Raw genomic sequence first — 18,209 nt, forward strand, 5'->3', positions numbered from 1 at the left:
GAATGTATTTTGCATAGAAAAATACTAAGTACTTTGGTCACTTTTTAACAAGAAGGTTACTAAAGAAGTCCTCTTCTACCCATGAAACCAGCACTCACCACTAAGCCACTCGTGTTTACTCAGGCAGAGAACGGCAAAGACCAGTGCTGTGTGAACCAAGAACTGTGTTGCAGCCGAGTTTCATCTCAAAAGAAGCCATTAATTTCAAGTGTTGCAATCACTTCTCTCAACACTATTTTTCTATCGTCTATATTTGAAAAAAATAGGGCAACAGATTAATAGAAAGGACTTAAGTAGGATTACTGGGAAATTAGCCAATTTACTCAATGAATTGTCCCATATCCACAGCAAGGACTACTAGACTCCTGGACAACTTGCTTCATGCTGCGGTGATAATCTCCATCTTCAGCTTTAAGATTCTGGTCCACCTCCTCTCTCCTCCTTTCCCATGAGTTTAGATCCTGCTAAAGTAAAACATTCTGGACAGGAAGCTCAAAACTCATAGACAGGTCATCAAAAGAACCAACTTCTTCCATGAGTACAAACTGGGGTGATTTTTATTGAACTGAGATGATCAGTTGCAAAGCACAGCAATAAAACTGAGAACTGGAACATTCAGTAACAGCCAGAAATGCAGAATTCATTTTTATTGTCAAGGGTTTGACATGCAGTTTTTGCAGGACACTTAAAAGCTTAAAAATTTCCTTTTAATCAGTGTAATTGCCCATGCCCTCCCCAATACACACATTCTAAATTGCAGTGACTTCCTGATTTCTGAGAAGTAAGGCACTACAGTGTCCTTTCAAACCAGTTACAAATTATCATAGCAGACGCTACCCTCTGAGATCTGAAGGTCAAGACTGTCCATGAAAAAGAATGCAACTGGTAACTGAAGATGTATTATACACTGATGAATAACTAATCACCACAGCTACCAAAACAGCCATTGCTTTCTAGGTGATCTACTGTGAGACTCAAGGGCAAGTCTTCAGTGCACAGAGCAGAGTTAACAATGTTCATCCTCTCACACAGGGAAACTGCTCTACTCTGGAAAAATTCATTAAAGCTGTACTGTTCAAGCTAGGGGACGGATTTTCACCAGAATCTTTAACAACCGGTATGTTCTTAGAGCTGGGGACAAGGCACTGGATGCAGTTCTCTACATTTATAATTTTGGAATAGGAGTTGCAGCCACTGCAATGCTTTCAATTGCACATTCATCAGTGCCACGGCGTATTCTGAAGTAACCACCTTCTCCCCATGAGGTGCCCCAGCTGTTCTTCACAATCCAGAATTTCTCACCACTTTCCGGGTCTGTACCATAGCCCACCAGCAAGACAGCATGATTGGTCAATTCAAAAGGATTTAAGTCATCCTGCAGCCCAGTGTGATGGTAGATCCCCTCTTTATAAAGCATGAAATCATCATAAACCTCAAAGGCAACAGTCATTGGCCCATGCAGGACAAGCTCAAGTTTCATCAGGGCTTCATTGCAACCTCCATAGAAACCACCAACATAGTGGTACTCAGAACTGTAGTAGTGGTAACAGCTGCGCTTGAAAGTGCATGGAGAATCTTGGGCTGTGTAAGGGAAGCAGTCCTCTTCCACCACACCAAAATCTTGGACATACTTTCCAGCAATGAGGTATGGGAAGCCACCATCACAACCTAAACAAACAAAAACATCTGCTTATTCCCTTGGAGAGTTATTTGAGTTGAGAGATTCTCCTAACTCAAATCATTTGGAATACTTTCAGATACAGTATTGAATATATACTGTAGTGATCCAGATAATCCTAACATTCCAGTTAGCCATAGCTAACCTTTTGAAATGCACAAGACAAAAATCACATCTGTGGGAGCAATACTGTGAACACTAAGATACTGACCACTTTCTCATCCAATTCTTCCTGACAATCCCCATCAGGGAGAGCAGTTAGTTTCAGGCAGTACAAAGACCTGCCCTAACAAGGATATTGTCATCTAGAAAGCTTCAGTCATTGTTTTTACTCATCTCCCCCTTCCCCATATGCTCCTCTTCCCTCTGAGTATGCTACTAGGAGAATATTTAGTTTCTTTCCAGATATGCATTGCAATTGAGATACATTTTGAGCCCTACACCTGAGATATTCCCCATCTCATAGGTAGATCTACCTAAATTCCAGTAACATTCCCAGCATAAGGTCACCTAGTCCTGGTTCAATCCTGTCACTACAGAGAAGTGGGCTGACAACTCTGGAATTTTTTTGCGCAGTCTTTTTAAAAGTACTATAAAAAATAGTCTGCCAAATGCTTTATGAAAAAAACTAAATTGTGAGTGATGGGGAAGGTATGGAAATTTTTACTATACCATCTCCTTCTGCAGAATTATCCTTACTTAAAAGTTATCTTTGTATACAGCAGCATACTTACCCTGAGAATACTGGCTGCAAGACACAACCTGCTGGGGACTAAAGATCGGGTTCTGAGTGTTGTTTGTAAGGATACGGATTCTTGCTTCCAGCATGCCCATGGAGGAAAATGCATAACAGCTCCCACATGAGCCTGAGAAAGGGCAGAGAAAGGAACCACAAAGAGCAGTCAGTAACATAAACATGCTAGTCTCCTATAATCAGGTATAACTATTCCTATAGTCCACTGAAAAAAGTCAAAGCCTACCAGACACTGATTAGCAGTTGAACACAGAAAGAACAAAACCTATAAATCTACATTTAGCTTTTAAGCATGCAATTCAAAACCCACTGCTAACAACTGCTGAGGAAACAGCGCTTATTCAGGAGTAAGAGACAATATACTGCTCTTCTGTGTTTTTCAGCTGCACCATTTAAGAGCTATGCTACTATGCTATTCCTTCAGAATGAACCTACAGGGACCATATTAGCATGGCTCAGAATGCCCAGTCAACTGCCTCAGACTATAAACCCTTTGTAGAGCACATATACTATGAACTGTTTGAAGTGAATGCAATATTGTTCTTATTTCAACCTACCAAGGGATTTAGTCCTGTAATTTACAGCTGAAAAATATTCCACCTCTACAGCTACCCCTAAAATACCTGAGTTTTGAGTCTAGTGGTATAGATAGCAAGTTTAATGTAGTGGATTCATCTCAGCTTCATCCTTGCTTCCCAAGGGCAAGTGATTGTACACTGGCTTTTCAGAGGCACCTTAATTTCCCTTCTGTTTCTTGGCAGAGTTAAATCTCCTTACTTTCGCATCAAAATTTAGTATTGCTTCTAGCTTTAGGCCTCTTCACTCCCCAGGACCTTCCTTTCATACATTAGAAACCTTTGGAAGTGGAATGACAAGCATCACAGGGAAGAATAATTACTTGGATGAGGTCCTATTTTATCTACTGATTGCCACCAAGGTGCCTGATTTCCTTTTGTTTCCTGACAGTGGGAAAGTCAAATATTGCAGAGCTATGAAAATGAGGGAGGCTTGAGGAACAAAACAAAATACTTTCTCTTGAACTGTGTAGGTGTATAAAAGCAGAGTGATTACAAAAGCAACATCATGAAATTGCACCTTCACTCAGTTACGTGTATCTCTAAAGAGAAGGGGCAAAATCAGCCTGAACATGAACACACTTTGCCCAGCAGGGCAAAGTGAAGCAGTGAAAGATGCCTCCCACTCACTGTAAAGTCACAGCATCTGAGATGGGCCACACTGCAGAACACTGTGTGCAAAAATGTGAAAAATAGAATTTGCACAACCATTTCAGTCCAAAGTCTGATGGAGTGGCTGGCTGCTAAACTTCTTTCCTGCTATCACAGTGACATTTATGAGGCCCATAGAATGACCTCTTTTGGTGGTTTTGTTTGGGGTTTGTTTTCTTTTTACTTAAAGCCTGAAAGCTAAAATTCTAATTTGATGGAGCAGAATGCATATTCCACAGACATTTAACATGCTCAGCATGGACTCTTAGATTACAGGAAAAGTGTAGGAAGCTTTATTATTGGAAACAGACTAGTTCTCATTTAGAGAAATTTTGAAGCAAGACAGTGGAGAAAGGGCAAGTTTAGAACTGAGTGTTCAATTGTTTGGAAGGTATAAGAGCCCTCAGGATATTCACAGTTCACACCAGGAGAAAGTACAGGACTCACACCTACACAGGACCATATAATTTCCTGTTGCCATCTTCCAGCGATGTACATGTATCAGCTTGTGAGCAAGAACTCCCACAAGCCTTCCCGTGCTTCTTCTGCTCCCAGAAGTCCAGCTGGCAGAATTTGGCAGAAGAACTCAGCCATAAATGAGGGATTGGTGACTTAAGTGATCCCCTCCCCAGCATGCTAATGTTATGCTCCCTTCCCCTAGAAGTTGTGACCAGATAGCTATCAGTTGATGTAAGTTTATTCGGAAATGGTGGCACAGGGAAGGGACATATAAACTGAGTTCACTCCTGGCCTCCATTATGTAACTATCTAATTCAGGTATCTCATACTACAATGCTATAAAAGCACTCCCTATAAAATAAACTTATACCAGCATGGTGTCCTTTTAAGCCTACTTTGAGCTAAATAATGCTCTATCACTCGGCTTTAGAAAAAAATATTATTTTTACTGGTATTCTATATTTATCAGTGTCCACAATTTTCAGAGTGACTAATCCCTCCTCTTTCAGCTTTTTGAGTAACTCCTAAATTTATCAGGGTGATAAGATTTAGAAGCAGTATAAACAATTTTCATGGATTTATTCATTAAAGCTGCATGATAATTTGCCATCAGCAGGGATTAGGGAGAATTAGATGCAGTTCAGACAGTGTGCAGAAAACCATGACTGAGATTGCTGGGAGAAAACTTGACAGCTGTCTTTATGCAGGTACTGTGGTAATTTGCTTTCACTCCAGCAAGTTACACTGCTGTCTGAATAAGCCAGAAAGTGCCAGCACCTATTTTGGCAGTGTTGCTAGCCAGGACACCACCCAGTTTCCACGTTATTCATAGTCAAGGTGCAAGACAGTGTGCAGAAAACCATGACTGAGATTGCTGGGAGAAAACTTGACAGCTGTCTTTATGCAGGTACTGTGGTAATTTGCTTTCACTCCAGCAAGTTACACTGCTGTCTGAATAAGCCAGAAAGTGCCAGCACCTATTTTGGCAGTGTTGCTAGCCAGGACACCACCCAGTTTCCACGTTATTCATAGTCAAGGTGCAATCTTGTCAACAGCTAGAGACTAGACAAAACCTCGTTAGCAGCAAATAAAGTGTGTCAAAGGAGCTCTAGAGCATTTCATTCAGAGATCTATTTATTTTTACCTTGATTCCGAACAGGGCTGACATAATTGACACCATTCACATTTCTCCAGTCCCAAGATTCTGGCAAGCTTGAAACTTTTTTGAGTAACTCCGGTGTTAGAGGTGCAGGCTTTGGTCTAAAGAGGAGAAAATGCTTTTGAGAAACATATCACACTCTAGGCAAGGAAACAAGTTTTCATCTTTTGGCTTCTACTAGTTGGACTTACTTCACACTTCATGTGAAATAATCTCCATCTAAACTGAGTGGGTGTCAATCTTAAGAGATTAGTTTGAGCAGGATGCAAGACCTACCCAAATCACTCCCTGAGGGACCTAAATTATTAACTACCCAAAGGTGAGGAATGCAGGCAGCTCGGTTTACAAGTTGCAGCGTCAGCTGCAGACTGAGCTCTGGGTGGAGGAGCCCCAGGCAAGAGGCCGTGAACTGCTTAACTCTGCGTAACAAAGAGCACGGGGACCTGTGGCCCGGCCAGGTGACCAGACACAGCAAGAGCCGGCAAACCCCATCCTAGAAAGCGTATAAAAGTCCAGCCCTCATCGGATGCACCCAGCTCGAGCTGTTATTCTGTTAGCTAGTTAGTTATTGCACCAAGATTAACTGATTTTAATAATCAGGATTTCTGAGACTGCTGTGGGAAAACCTGGAGTCAAGCTGGTAAGGACACCTGGTCTGTGTGAGTGTGGGGTATAGCTGTGAAGAGGCCTCGGTCCCAGCTCAGCTCAGGCGTTTGAGAGAGTGACTGCCAGAGTGGCTCCCACAAGGTTGGACAGGGAAGTTTTCTTAACATCCACAAGCTGCTGAGATCAAATACTTTTGCACCAATCTAAAATGCTGATGTAATTCTCAGTGACTGTAGCAACACAGTTCTGCTACAGCTATTGTACACCTCATATGTAGAACATCTGACCGCAGAAGGCACTTCACCTTGGCAGCATGCACTGACAGCAACTACAGACTGCTTAACAGCAGACAGACATGGCTTACATTAACACTTCGCTAACTGCAGCCCCACTTGCCCCAGAGACTTCTCTGGAGCAAGTTTTTAATGTAACTACTCAAGAAGCACTGAATGTTACTTGTCCTCATCTACCACTTGCAGCTAAGTGATGCTCATACATCGGCAAGCCAAGAGCTTCCTGCATTCAGCTTTCACATGATCTTATGCTCGCCCTCAGTTGCCATTCACAAACACCAGACACTGGAGTCTTCTGAAAGCAGGAGAGGGACAACAAAATACTGTCATGGCACTGTATGGGTGCAACAGAGCCTCCAAATAGGTTCTATATTTAAGACCATCTACAAGGTGACTTCTGTCTATATGAAGAAATCATGATGATCTGTATGATACTCCCATGCAAATCAGCAGTTTTATTGTATAGTAGGACCTTCTTCTACAAACACACAATTGCCAGTTTGGAAAAGTAAGTAGCATTCCTACTCACAGGAATACCAAGAGTGGAAAAAGCAAAAATACAAAGGTAAAACAACTGTAAAAAAGGCAATCTTAAGATCGAAGAACTCTAGTTCTCAAATTAACGCAGAGGATAACGTATCCACCCCCTTAGCACTCTCTGCTAAGCGATCTGCAAGACCCTGAAGGTATTCTCAGGGCTACTTTCACACTTCTTCACTGAGACACTACTCCTGTCACAGGACCCCTGTTGTAGGCATGGCAAATGATCAAAGCAACCAGGGAATTCCCTCCAATACTCCTGTTTAATAGTAGAATGCAGTTCACTGCTTTTTAATTACAATTATGAACTAGCAAAACCAGGATGAAGCACAAGCAGAAACTCCTGATTATAATAAGCAGCTGATGAATAGACACAAGAGTGAGATGACAACTGAGACTCCTCAGTTCTTCCCTGCACATATGAATTCAGCAGCAAGTTACTGGACAAGAGTAAAGGGTAAGTGACCCTATTGGTCTCAGCTGCTTGAGACAACAGATGCTCAGAATAATCAGAAAAACATGTAGGTACACCATGATTTTGAGCTGGAAAGTCTTGAAACTCGATTAAACATCTGAACTACATGCCAAAACACAGTTGGGAAGAGCCAGGACAAATACAAGCAGACTCTTGGCAGCAGTGGGGTGGGGTTTATGGCAAAACAAAAGGTCTTCGTACCTTGAAGCTCTGGAATAGAGACCCCCAGCTCTTCTAGTTAGATCTTCCAAGGCAAAATGCTCATACTCCTTGTATCTTGCTGCTCTCCATGACTTCTGGTGAGCATTGATAGCATTTACAAAGTCAAAGTTGTGCACATAACGCCTGCTTGAAAGTCTGCAAACAAAAGCAACCAAATAAAGCAGTAAGGACTGGGATTGAAAAGTAAACGTATTCTTTAAACTGATTGTGTAAAAGACTAACTTGGAAGTGTCCTCTGGTAGGTACTGATAAAGAAACATGGAATTATTGGATCAAGGCAAGGTTTCTAAAATTTGAAACTGACTAGATATAATCATCTTCCTTAGACATACAAGTTTTGTAACTGAGCTTCACCACAGACTGAAGGAGAAACCATGCAATGTAACAGGCACGTCGTCCTCTGTTTGTGTGTATTCAGGTTTATTTCCAACATTATCACTGGCATTAACTCTGCCCTCAATAACAGAATTGTTCCATATAGTTTTAGCTGAAACCTGAAGCACAGTTATCAAACATTTCATTTCAATAAAAAGTCACTTATCTGTTGCTTACCTTCCCCTGGGCTTCTGCAGGGGTAGCTCATTTCTGTGAACATCTGAGGGAGATGATGATATCTTCTGTCCAATGAAACAAGCCCAGTTGTGGCCAAGTACATCATGTACCCATCCTGGTAGAGTCTCATTACAATAGCTGGTTACATTCTGGCCTTCCTTTTTGTACTGTAATGAGAAGAAGTTATGTTTGTATTGAATAGATGCATTTGTTAGCATAGCAGTAGCTCCCACCCACTCAGCTGCTTCTTGCCTGTTTTTCAGAGGAAGCGGCCAAATATATACTCCAAAGGTAAGCAGATTAAAGAAACCGATATTTATCAAATCATTCCAAAAGACAATAGGGTTGTGACTTGCACTTTTAGCAACAAAGCATGTATTAGGATCAGTATCAACTAACAAGTGCTAATTGTTTGGTCTCAACAGTTACTTTCTAAGTAAGATCTAAAAGACCTCTCAGTACTCAATGCTTCTCTTCAAGGCCCTGAGGTTTCTTGCACCCAATATGTGACTAGTCAAGCTAACCCTGGACTGCTGCAAAAGTTTGAGACTCCAAGACCCAAACAGAGGGAAGATGGCAAGTTTCTCACCCAGTAACCTCTCAGAGAAATGTACTATTTTTGCTTTATAATTTATGCACTATTTTAATGTAATTATATAAAATTTATGTACTATGTTTGCTTTACAAATCTGCACCAAGGATGAGACTTCCGCCAACTATGTTTGAGCTGTGATGGTAGAGCATCAAGAAACAATTTGACCTGAATCATCAAAATGAAACAGTAAGAAATGATCATCTATTGTGGGCAACTCATTTGAAGCTGGCAGTGAGGAGCGTGTTACTAAAGACTCAGGTCCTGAGTCCTAATACTTCCTTTTCGAGCCACACAAGTTTCCTATTTCACCACTGAAGATGATCAATAATTTAATATATTCAGTAAAATGTGTCTATATAAATTTCCTGGATTAGCAATTCTTTGACAGCAGAATGTCTCAGGAGGTTTGCATGTCTCTTTATTCAATACTCATCTCTTAAGGTTAAAGCCTGTTTTGTATTAAAAACAGGAGTCTGAACACGCCATGCAACAAAAGCTTTAAATTTACTCTTCTAATCACAGAAATCACTTAAACAGAATCCAAGTTTCCTAGTCCAAGAACACTTCATTAAATCCCCATCCCATTTGAGTTGCTCATGTACAAGGATATGGGGATTTTGTAATTATGTTTCAATAAAAATGCTTTTTCAGCTTCTTTACTGAAGAAGGTGACGGCTTACAGTGACGGAAATGCCTCAAGATGGAAAAAAGTAATCAAAGAGACTGAGAGGTTTGTGACTATGTTGAGGTTTTGTGGAAATCCAAAGGAGAACATCTAGTGAAATAATTAAGTTTATCAATCAGAGGAGTAAAATTAAGTTAATCCTCTGACTGCTTTAGAACAATGGGAATTTGCTTTGTCCCCAGTCTGGAGGTTGCAGAGGCATCATATCTAAACCCTTGCATTTCTAGGAAGGCAAGCACATTTGCTGCAGGATGGAGGCACCGGAAGGCTGACCTGTTGCCTTGCTCTATTCATCCAATCTTACTGTGCAAGATTGTGCAATACTGGAAATAACTACACTTGGCCAAGCACCAAGGGCAAGGTCCAGAAACTACTTTTGTGGAAACACCCTCTTCACAACAGCAGTGCTAGAAATGCAGACACTACCAAAGCAACAGGTTAGTGATTTTACATCTGTAATTTACTGTGAGAACACTTTATTTGGCTCTACATGACAGCATAAATTAATACCTGTCTTTTCCATCTAAAAGCTGCCACAGATTATAACAAGACCAAGTACAACCATTCCTGATAAATACAGGCCTTCAATCTGAATATGTGAAGATTATTAGTGGCACAGGACTGCTTCTTGCAACAATCAGACACAGATACTGCCTAGCATGGAGAGTTATGTTGAATTAAAACAAGTAACACAGATCTGGGACTCATCTTCATGAAAAAAAAAAAAGGAAGTTATTTGCTAACCAGCAAAATAAAACACCACCATGCCTTTTTTGCTGTTTTTCTCCTAAAAATCCCTCTCCTTTTCCAGGAGATTAAATTCATTGCTTTTTTCAAAGACATAGAAAGATAACCAGAATTGCATTCACACCTTTTGTGCAACTCATCTATTGGGAAAGTGAATTTAGCAAGTTTCTTATACTGTTCTTTCAATTTGAACATATCAGCAAAACTAGGAAGGAGGTGAGGGGACAGTCAGTGACAATGCTTCCAGATAAACAAGACATAAAAGCCAATTTCAGTCAGTCTGTGCAGAAGTCTAAAATTAAGCCATTTGAATCTTCTGTAGCTACCTTTTTGTAGACTAGCAGACTGTAAGCTACTACTGAATTGACTTTAAGAAAGGACATGGGAGACTTTGAGACCCTAGCACATCAGTGATACCAAGATGAAGGGAATTTCAACTCCAAGAAGCATTGTGAACTAGGAAGTGAAAATACACTCATAAGGCCCCAATTTGCTTTCCAATATTTATGCTTAATTTCTACAAGCCAGTTAACTCCTCAATGGGCCACATGCAAGAACAACTAAAATGGGGTAGCATCATCATTGGTGCTATGACAACGACACCCACTGCTTACCACCAGAAGGTACACCATCAAATCAGTATAACATTGCTAAAACTGCATGCAGCATTTCTTATTCCTACCAGAGAAGGGCTCTGACAGATTAGATCTAGCAAATCTGACTGTACCAGTTTTAGAGGACCTACTATGTGTACATCTGCCCAACTTACAGTCATACAGGGACATGGCCCCATTGTATGAACAACAGCTGACTCAGGTGGATGCAAATTACAATGTCAGACCTAACTGAAGCTGCCAGCACAGTACCCAAAATACCTCCAGAACCTATCCCAGAACAGGATCCTTCATGGAGGACAACAGTCACAGAGCTGTGATCACCAGCAACTGCTGGACAACTGCTACATGCGGTTTTTTTCTGCAGGCTTAAGATGAAGCTTTTCATTCTTGAGCTAGTAGCATGGCTGCAGTGGTCTGTTACATGTGGTAATTTCATCAGCCAGTGCTCACATCTGCAGCATTAAGTAAACTCCATCCAGTGATATGTCCAATCTAGGACAATTCCTGTAGAAAGGCACCCAAACTGTATTCACAGTTCGAATTCTGAGGTTTGAAAACATTAAGCTTTAATTCTATTTCAAAAATCATATTTTTCTTAAGCCTGAAAACTATGCCAGGGTTTAGCCAAGCCACTCCAACCTTAACCTTAAAAGGCTTCATGTACCTAAACATCAAAGCTTACTGTTACATACCTGAAGCCAAGTAAACTTTTCAGTGCAGTACACTCAATGAAGTCATTCCTCTATTGGTCATCATGACACAATTCAACTGCACATTCAATTCTGGTCCTGCTAAAAACGAATTGTTTAAAGCTTTCTTGAAATTTTTCATCTCACTATGATTAAAGCAGGAAAGCATGGAGATCTTACTGGACACAGCATTTTAACAGGGATTCAGCAGCGCTACAGACAGGCTGCCATCTCATCTTTTACATCTATTGTTGTCAATTTAAGTAATGCCTGAGCAATAGGTCACCTTGAGTCCCAGGAGGCAGGACTACCCTATACATTAAACTTGGTGGAAAGACTTACCACTCATTTGTTATCAAATTTACAAGTGTGCCTATGCATTTTAATCTGGGAAGCATACAGTGAATTAGAACAGAGTTGCATACTTGCAGATGCCCTACTGTACAGAAGTACAGAAGATGATGTTGCCAAAACAAAGTACTGCATCTTGCTACCAGATACGAAATGCAAGCAAATATCAATTACAAGTGCATCTTCTTTACTCTAGAGAATATTCTGCAATTCTGAGATTCATGTTTCCAAACTTACACTTTAGGGTAGCAGCAGGTGCACACTGCCAGTTAAGAAAGCCCAAATAAGACAGGTTAAGACTTGACTTTCAATTATTTGCAGGATGATTAAATAGCATTAGCAGTTCTAACACTTCTGCTTTAGCAACCTGAAACAAAATGCATTCAGGTTTTGGGTTTTTCCCATACCCTGAAATTTAAACATTAACTGCTGTGACTTATCTAGGCTGGTTATTTCAGAACAGTAGCCCTTGATTTTAGCCAAATTTGGGAGCACTGGGGAAGAAAAAAAAAGATGTGACAAAGATGTCACCAAGTCAGTCTGGAAAAGATTAGTAACTTCAGTAGTGGAATATTCGGTAATCTTCTTTCTTTTTGGTGAACTAGTTACAGTGTTTCAATAGGAAAAAATGCCAGACTTCTGTTCTTTGCTAAAGGACATCTCAGAAGTCACAAGCAGTACCATTTCACTTAAGGGACAAACAGTGAGAAGCTTATGAGACTGTAGTATTTATTTAATGCTAAACTACTTTGAGAGAGAACAGATATAAAATAATTGAAATAAGTTGGCCTCAACTTCCCTTTCAGCCTCACTCTAGCTTTTTTTATGTTATGCTGTCCTATTTCTTTTGCTGTCCTTTGGGGAAAGAAAAACAAGTCTTTAAAGCCTTATATATTGCACAGCCCTAAAGAATCCTTTATCATCCAGCAGAAGCACATGCACAAGCTTCTGCCAAGAGTCAGTACACTAACCAAGTACAGTAAAAAGATGTTTCAGCACCACACATTAAATAAGAGCATGCCCATAAAACAAGTTATTTTGCACTGCAAACAAACACCAGGCAGACTAACTATGACTTGTGAGAAGCAGAATGCAAGAATGCAGTGGGAGGCTGCACTTAGCTTTGCAAACTTTAAGGGACAAGTCTATGTACAACAATAGCTAAAAGTAAAACACTGTTAAAGCTTCTTCAGATACTAAAGCAAACTGAGGAAAAAACACATTGATAAGTTCACCCAATTCACTCTTTTGGTGTATAAAGTCATTTCCTCACAGACCTCAAGTGAAAGAACAAATAACTTGCAAAGGCAACGAGGCCCTATGGAAGTTTTAGCGGGTGTCTGCTTAGTGAGCCATGGGAACAAAAAGCTATAAATAACTCACTGAAACATGCACCATCAAACAGGCTGTGTCTATATCCACACAGTACAGCAGTTTTGATAAAGCCACAAGCCTTGTCAGTAATTAATAGCTTAATTCTCTAACATTAAGAAAAATACGCTGGAAGTTCAATTAGCACCAGTGGCACTTCTATGACTGAAACATCAAGCAGTGTATTAGCTTAAATACTGCTGTTCATTGTGCCTAGCAACTCCATCCTCTGTTCAATGTCAGAATATAAGGAAAGTGTTACAGGATCATAGTACATAAATCAGGACATTTCAACTGCTCTGTCACCATGATGAGATTTTTGCTACATATTATAACTGCAGCACAACAAACAGAACTTGAAATTTGTGAGAGGCCTTTAAGGAATAAACACTTTCCTGACATGGCCAAACCAACTGTTATGGAGGGAGATGTGCAAGGCTTTCTGCATTATAGCTGTTTCAACACCACAAACTACTCCATGAACCAAGAAGTTATTCCACAATCAAGCAGTAAACTCCAGAACAATGTTCACAGTGGAAGGTTATTTCAGAGTGAAACCAAGTAATTTTACCATGTAGTAAAAACAATACCAAATTGCTCCATATTAAATATTATTACTTCTGTACCTTCTTGCTGTAGAGCAAGAAACTGACAAGATCAAGTCTTGCTTTCCATGCATTTCAAGGGAATTTTGTCTTATGACTTTCCACATACTCAATAATGACTAAGGCTAAGCAATATTCTAAGGGATTGCTTTTGTGCTTTCCCCTCAATGCATTTCTAGGGAGGAAGGCTCTTGCCAGTTAGCACTGTAGTTCACCCTTTCTACTCCAAGGGCTTCTCAATTATGACCAGCACTAAGCAAATGAAGTCTGCTGTTTACGTTACTTTCAGGTGCAAATGGTAGGAGTATTTTAAACAAGATGCAAACATTCAAAAACCTCTGAAGCCTACATTGAATGGAATGAGTAGCTTGTCCCCTAGAAGCTTCAGAGTAGAAGATAATCAAAAAGGTCCTAAAAGAGCATAAACTGCATTTGAAAGATGAAACCACATTTTTAGTTTATACCAGGACTAGGAAATTTGCATTTCTGTTTCATATGTAATGCACTATTTCCTGAATTAAAAGCGAACAGGTAAGCACAACCAAATATGTCATGAGGTCAAGCAGTCTGTAAGGAACTACTTCCCCCTTTCAAATCCCCACTGACAGTTGTGAAGCAAAACATATACAGTATTGCATGTTGTTGCCTAACATCAAGTAGCTGTCTGCAGCAAAAAATGCATTTACTAAGTGCAATGGTATTTCCTTGTGCTTCTCAGCCATTATACTTTCATCTTGGTAATCTGTTGTTTCCTTTACAGCAGCAAAATTAATAGAGAGGGTAACTGAATTGGGCTCTAATCCTCTATACAGTGTTTTAGGAAAGAAGTCTAATTTAAACATGTCTTGTTGATGGAATTCCTAGTACTGAACAATGAGCCAAAGAAGCTGCCATTTCTCCTACCAACGGCAACTGCAAAACTAACAATTAATCCATTTGCTTACAAAGGCCTAAGACACATTCATGACCATGACATTCAAGCTATTGTGTGTTGCTACTGCTCAGGTGTTATCACTGACTCATTTTGTTTGAGCAGCAAGATGAATCAGATGACCACCAGCAATTCCTTCCAGCCTAAATCATTCTGTAATGGTTTTGGTATATTATTTTAAGACTGCTTTTGAAAATCAATGCAATACACTAAATCAGTATTTATCAATCTGCGACAGTTTCAGACACTAATCAGTGACTTAGTGACTCTCAGCTGTCTTCAAGTTGGCATCTAACAGATCCGTTTACATCCTAGAGCAGGCCTTTGCTGTTTCTACAATTAAAATCCCCACATTTAAGAATTAGTTCGATAATCAGCACCTGCTTCACTGCTCAGCATACTACCCTGTAAAGGAACTCCGTATTTCAGTGTAAAATACCAGCCTAAGGATTCCCAGCCTGCTAGTTCAACTATATTCTCCTCAGATATGTTCAACGATGACTGCTGAATTCTACCTGCCAGAGATGACATCTCAAACCTCAGTTCATGGACAATACTACAACATACAATGCTCTGCTGCCCTCATAAGAGGCAATTCCTGCTACTTTTGAGGCAGGCCCACCCCACCCCCCCACACTGTAGGGAAGTTCATAGAGGTGTGCCTACTTGAGAAGCTTCAGAGTAATTCTGCTCAGTTATATTACTCTTCAATCTGCACAGTTTTTGTTATAGTGCCTGCCAAACCTACGAGTGCACATCATGGCAATTTAATTTTGCTGTCTTATACAGATGAGAATGTCAATCAGGTATTTCTCACACACTTCACTTTTGATCAAGGCTCTGTCTTATTTTAAAAATTTACAGTTACAAGAGCGCACTAATTTTGACAGCTAATTTGATTTATAGTAGCTCATGTAAGTGACAAATTTTGGACTTGTGATGAAAACAGTGTTGATAATACAGGGATATTTTAGTTTTTTCCAAGCAGAGCTTATACAGTACCAAGGCCTCATCTGCTCCTCAGACAGCCCTGTCAGCAAGTGGGCTGGGGGTGTACAAGAAACTGAGAGGGGATACAGCCAGGACAGCTGACTCCAACCAAAGGTATATTCCATGCTATAGTGTCATACACAGAAATAAAAGCTGGGAAACAAGAAAACAGGACATTAAGAATCATGGCATCTGCCTTCTTACATAGCAGTTATGCATAATGCTCTGCATTCCTGGAAATTGCTAAAACACCTGCTTACTGGTGACAAGTAGCAAATGAATTCCTTATCTTGCTTTGCTTGCATACACAGCTTTTGCTTTACCTATTAAAGTACCTTTATCTCAACCCACAAGTTTTTGCACTTCTATCCTTCAGATTCTGTCCCCCAGACCACTGAGGGGGAGTGAGTGAGTGGCTGAGTGGTGCTTTGCTGCTTACTGGGGTTAACATACAGCTATGAGCAGGTAAAAAAACTTCCTGTTAGTCATGTAAAACCACCTACATTCCTTTGCCTTACATGAGCCCAAACTGGCACAGAGGAAACTGCAAGGAAGTTGCAGTGAGATTGCAGTCTTACACATCATTCTACTCAGTAAGGGTTACAATACTTCTGGAAGAATGGATCACTCACTTTTGTTAACATCTGAAAACACTGACTTTAAAATAGCTGCTGTAAACCATCTATGATGGCTCCCAGAAAGACAATTTAAAGCAAAAGTCATTTCTTCACCCTCTTTACTGCTAGCCAAGGTTCAAAGATTTTATGCTTGCACAAGGCCTGGCTGTTTACCTATCAACTCATGTGAAGCCAGACACAAGACCATGCTACCTGAAACAACCAAGAAACATGTTCCTGTCCAGGGCTGCACTCACCAACTGAGCAGTCCTACTGCACAAAACATCTGTCTCCCAGGTAGCAATGTCATCTTGCAGTGATTAGTGAATTACCCTTCATATTCATAATGCCACTCAGAGCAGCAGCAGGGCACTCCTTAACAAGAGAGTTTTCTGCTGTCTACCCCCTGCCTACCATCACTGTTTTCAGCTTGATCTGAAGTCATTAACAGGGGCTGGAGGTAACAGTATTACTCCAAAAGAATAATTATAGGCAGTAGAAAGATTCCTTAGATATTAAAGTAGTATTCTGAAATAAAATTTAAAGATCCTATAAATCCTCCAGCAAGAACAGATGGCTCTCATGCATTTGAGAACACCTTTGAGCAAAGATAAAAGTAATAGTGTTTGCTATTTCACTTGGGTCCACAGTGTCAAGAATAAAACTATAAAAAAAATTAAATTCCAGGCTGCCAGAAAAGTTAGCTTCATGAAGGCCTTCAATTGCTTTAAACATGCCCAAAAGGGAAAGCAGCAGCATCTGTAATTTTTTCAGATTATGCCCAGTATGGAATACAAATATCTCTTCCCTCCCTCTGCTCCCTACCCAGCCACAGTCAACTGTTTCCCCATGTTAAAAAAAAAGTATCCTTTCTCTGGTAATCCAGGCAAACCTCAGAGCCAAAGATAATCAAGTGTTCCAACTGACCCACAATGGCATTATGGAACTGAAGAAGAGCATAAATACAGGCCATTTTAGCTACAAACAGTGATGCAGAACTCACCAAGTTAACTGACCTTAAAAAATGCAAACCACTTGTAGTCATTTATCACAATTTCAAAGCCTTGATTGTAAATTAAAGTGAAGAAACCATAGTTGCCCAGACTATCCTGAGCCACGTCTAACTTCTGAAGATTCACAAGCACCTTTTTCTCCACAGGCCCTGAAAGACATAGAAACATTATGGCATGGTTATTGTGTGGAAGAGAAAAATAAGAATAGAGTACAAAGAATACAGTAACATTGATTTGACTCCTAAAGATGTTAAAATACCCTTGTTGAATAGTCTTCTGCAAAAAGGCACTAAGTAAACACATTTCAGAGGCTTCACTTATCTGCCAGTATATCTACATGTTCATTTTTTCCACTGTAGACAGTATTTGTACATTTAATTAGCAGCAGCACCAAACACCTGTTACTGGGAAACATCAGCTTATTTAAACATAACTTGCTATACAGCTACACAGGACCTGGATGCTGTGTGACTCAGGCACAACTCTCTCTCCCTGCAACATCTGGAATAAGGCATCACCCATCCTACACTGCTCCACACCAGTGCCCTGACTCTACCACTCACCTCCCCTCCACTGCTGCTACTGCCACTTGTCTCATCAAAAAAAGCAGATCAGTCAGGAAAATGCAATGTACCTACTGTATTTAAAATAATACTGACACACAATCGTTAAACAGAACTCCCCGGTATTACCATCCCCTCGAGGGGAATGGTATTTCCAGCTCTCCCGGGGCTGTCAGGCTCCCCTGGCTGCCAGTTCTGGCCTCCCAGAAGTGCCCAGGGGCCACTCAGAGGTCACCCAGGCTCTGCTGCCGGGAGGAGCTGCTGCCAGGGCGGGCTGGGCTGGGCGGGCAGGCACCTGTGCAGGAGGGCAGCGAGCCCGCGTGAGCCAGCGGGGCTCGCGAAGAGGCCTAGTCAGATCCTAACCGAAACAAGCGACAGAAAGAACTCCCCCAGCGCTAAGGTGGAGCAGTAACAGCGTTAACGCAGCGGTGGCGCAGCGAAAGGGCCGCGCTGCTGAACGCACGTTAAGCC

At 40.8% G+C, this 18,209-nt stretch overlaps 1 protein-coding gene across 1 annotated transcript; it reads right to left on the minus strand.

Annotated features, from left to right (window-relative positions):
* Positions 1-782: 782 nt before the first annotated feature.
* CTSC (cathepsin C) lies at positions 783-17,324 on the minus strand (the record flags this gene model as incomplete). The annotated part of the gene is made up of 6 exons (XM_009071347.1): positions 783-1,668; positions 2,413-2,544; positions 5,262-5,377; positions 7,392-7,547; positions 7,965-8,131; positions 17,179-17,324. Coding segments are annotated over 6 exons (1,220 nt in total), but the record flags the coding sequence as incomplete, so codon positions are not given.
* Positions 17,325-18,209: the final 885 nt, after the last annotated feature.

The sequence above is a fragment of the Acanthisitta chloris genome, unplaced genomic scaffold, assembly GCF_000695815.1.
Source record: "Acanthisitta chloris isolate BGI_N310 unplaced genomic scaffold, ASM69581v1 scaffold8080, whole genome shotgun sequence".
In the NCBI taxonomy this organism is placed as follows: Eukaryota; Metazoa; Chordata; class Aves; order Passeriformes; family Acanthisittidae; genus Acanthisitta; species Acanthisitta chloris.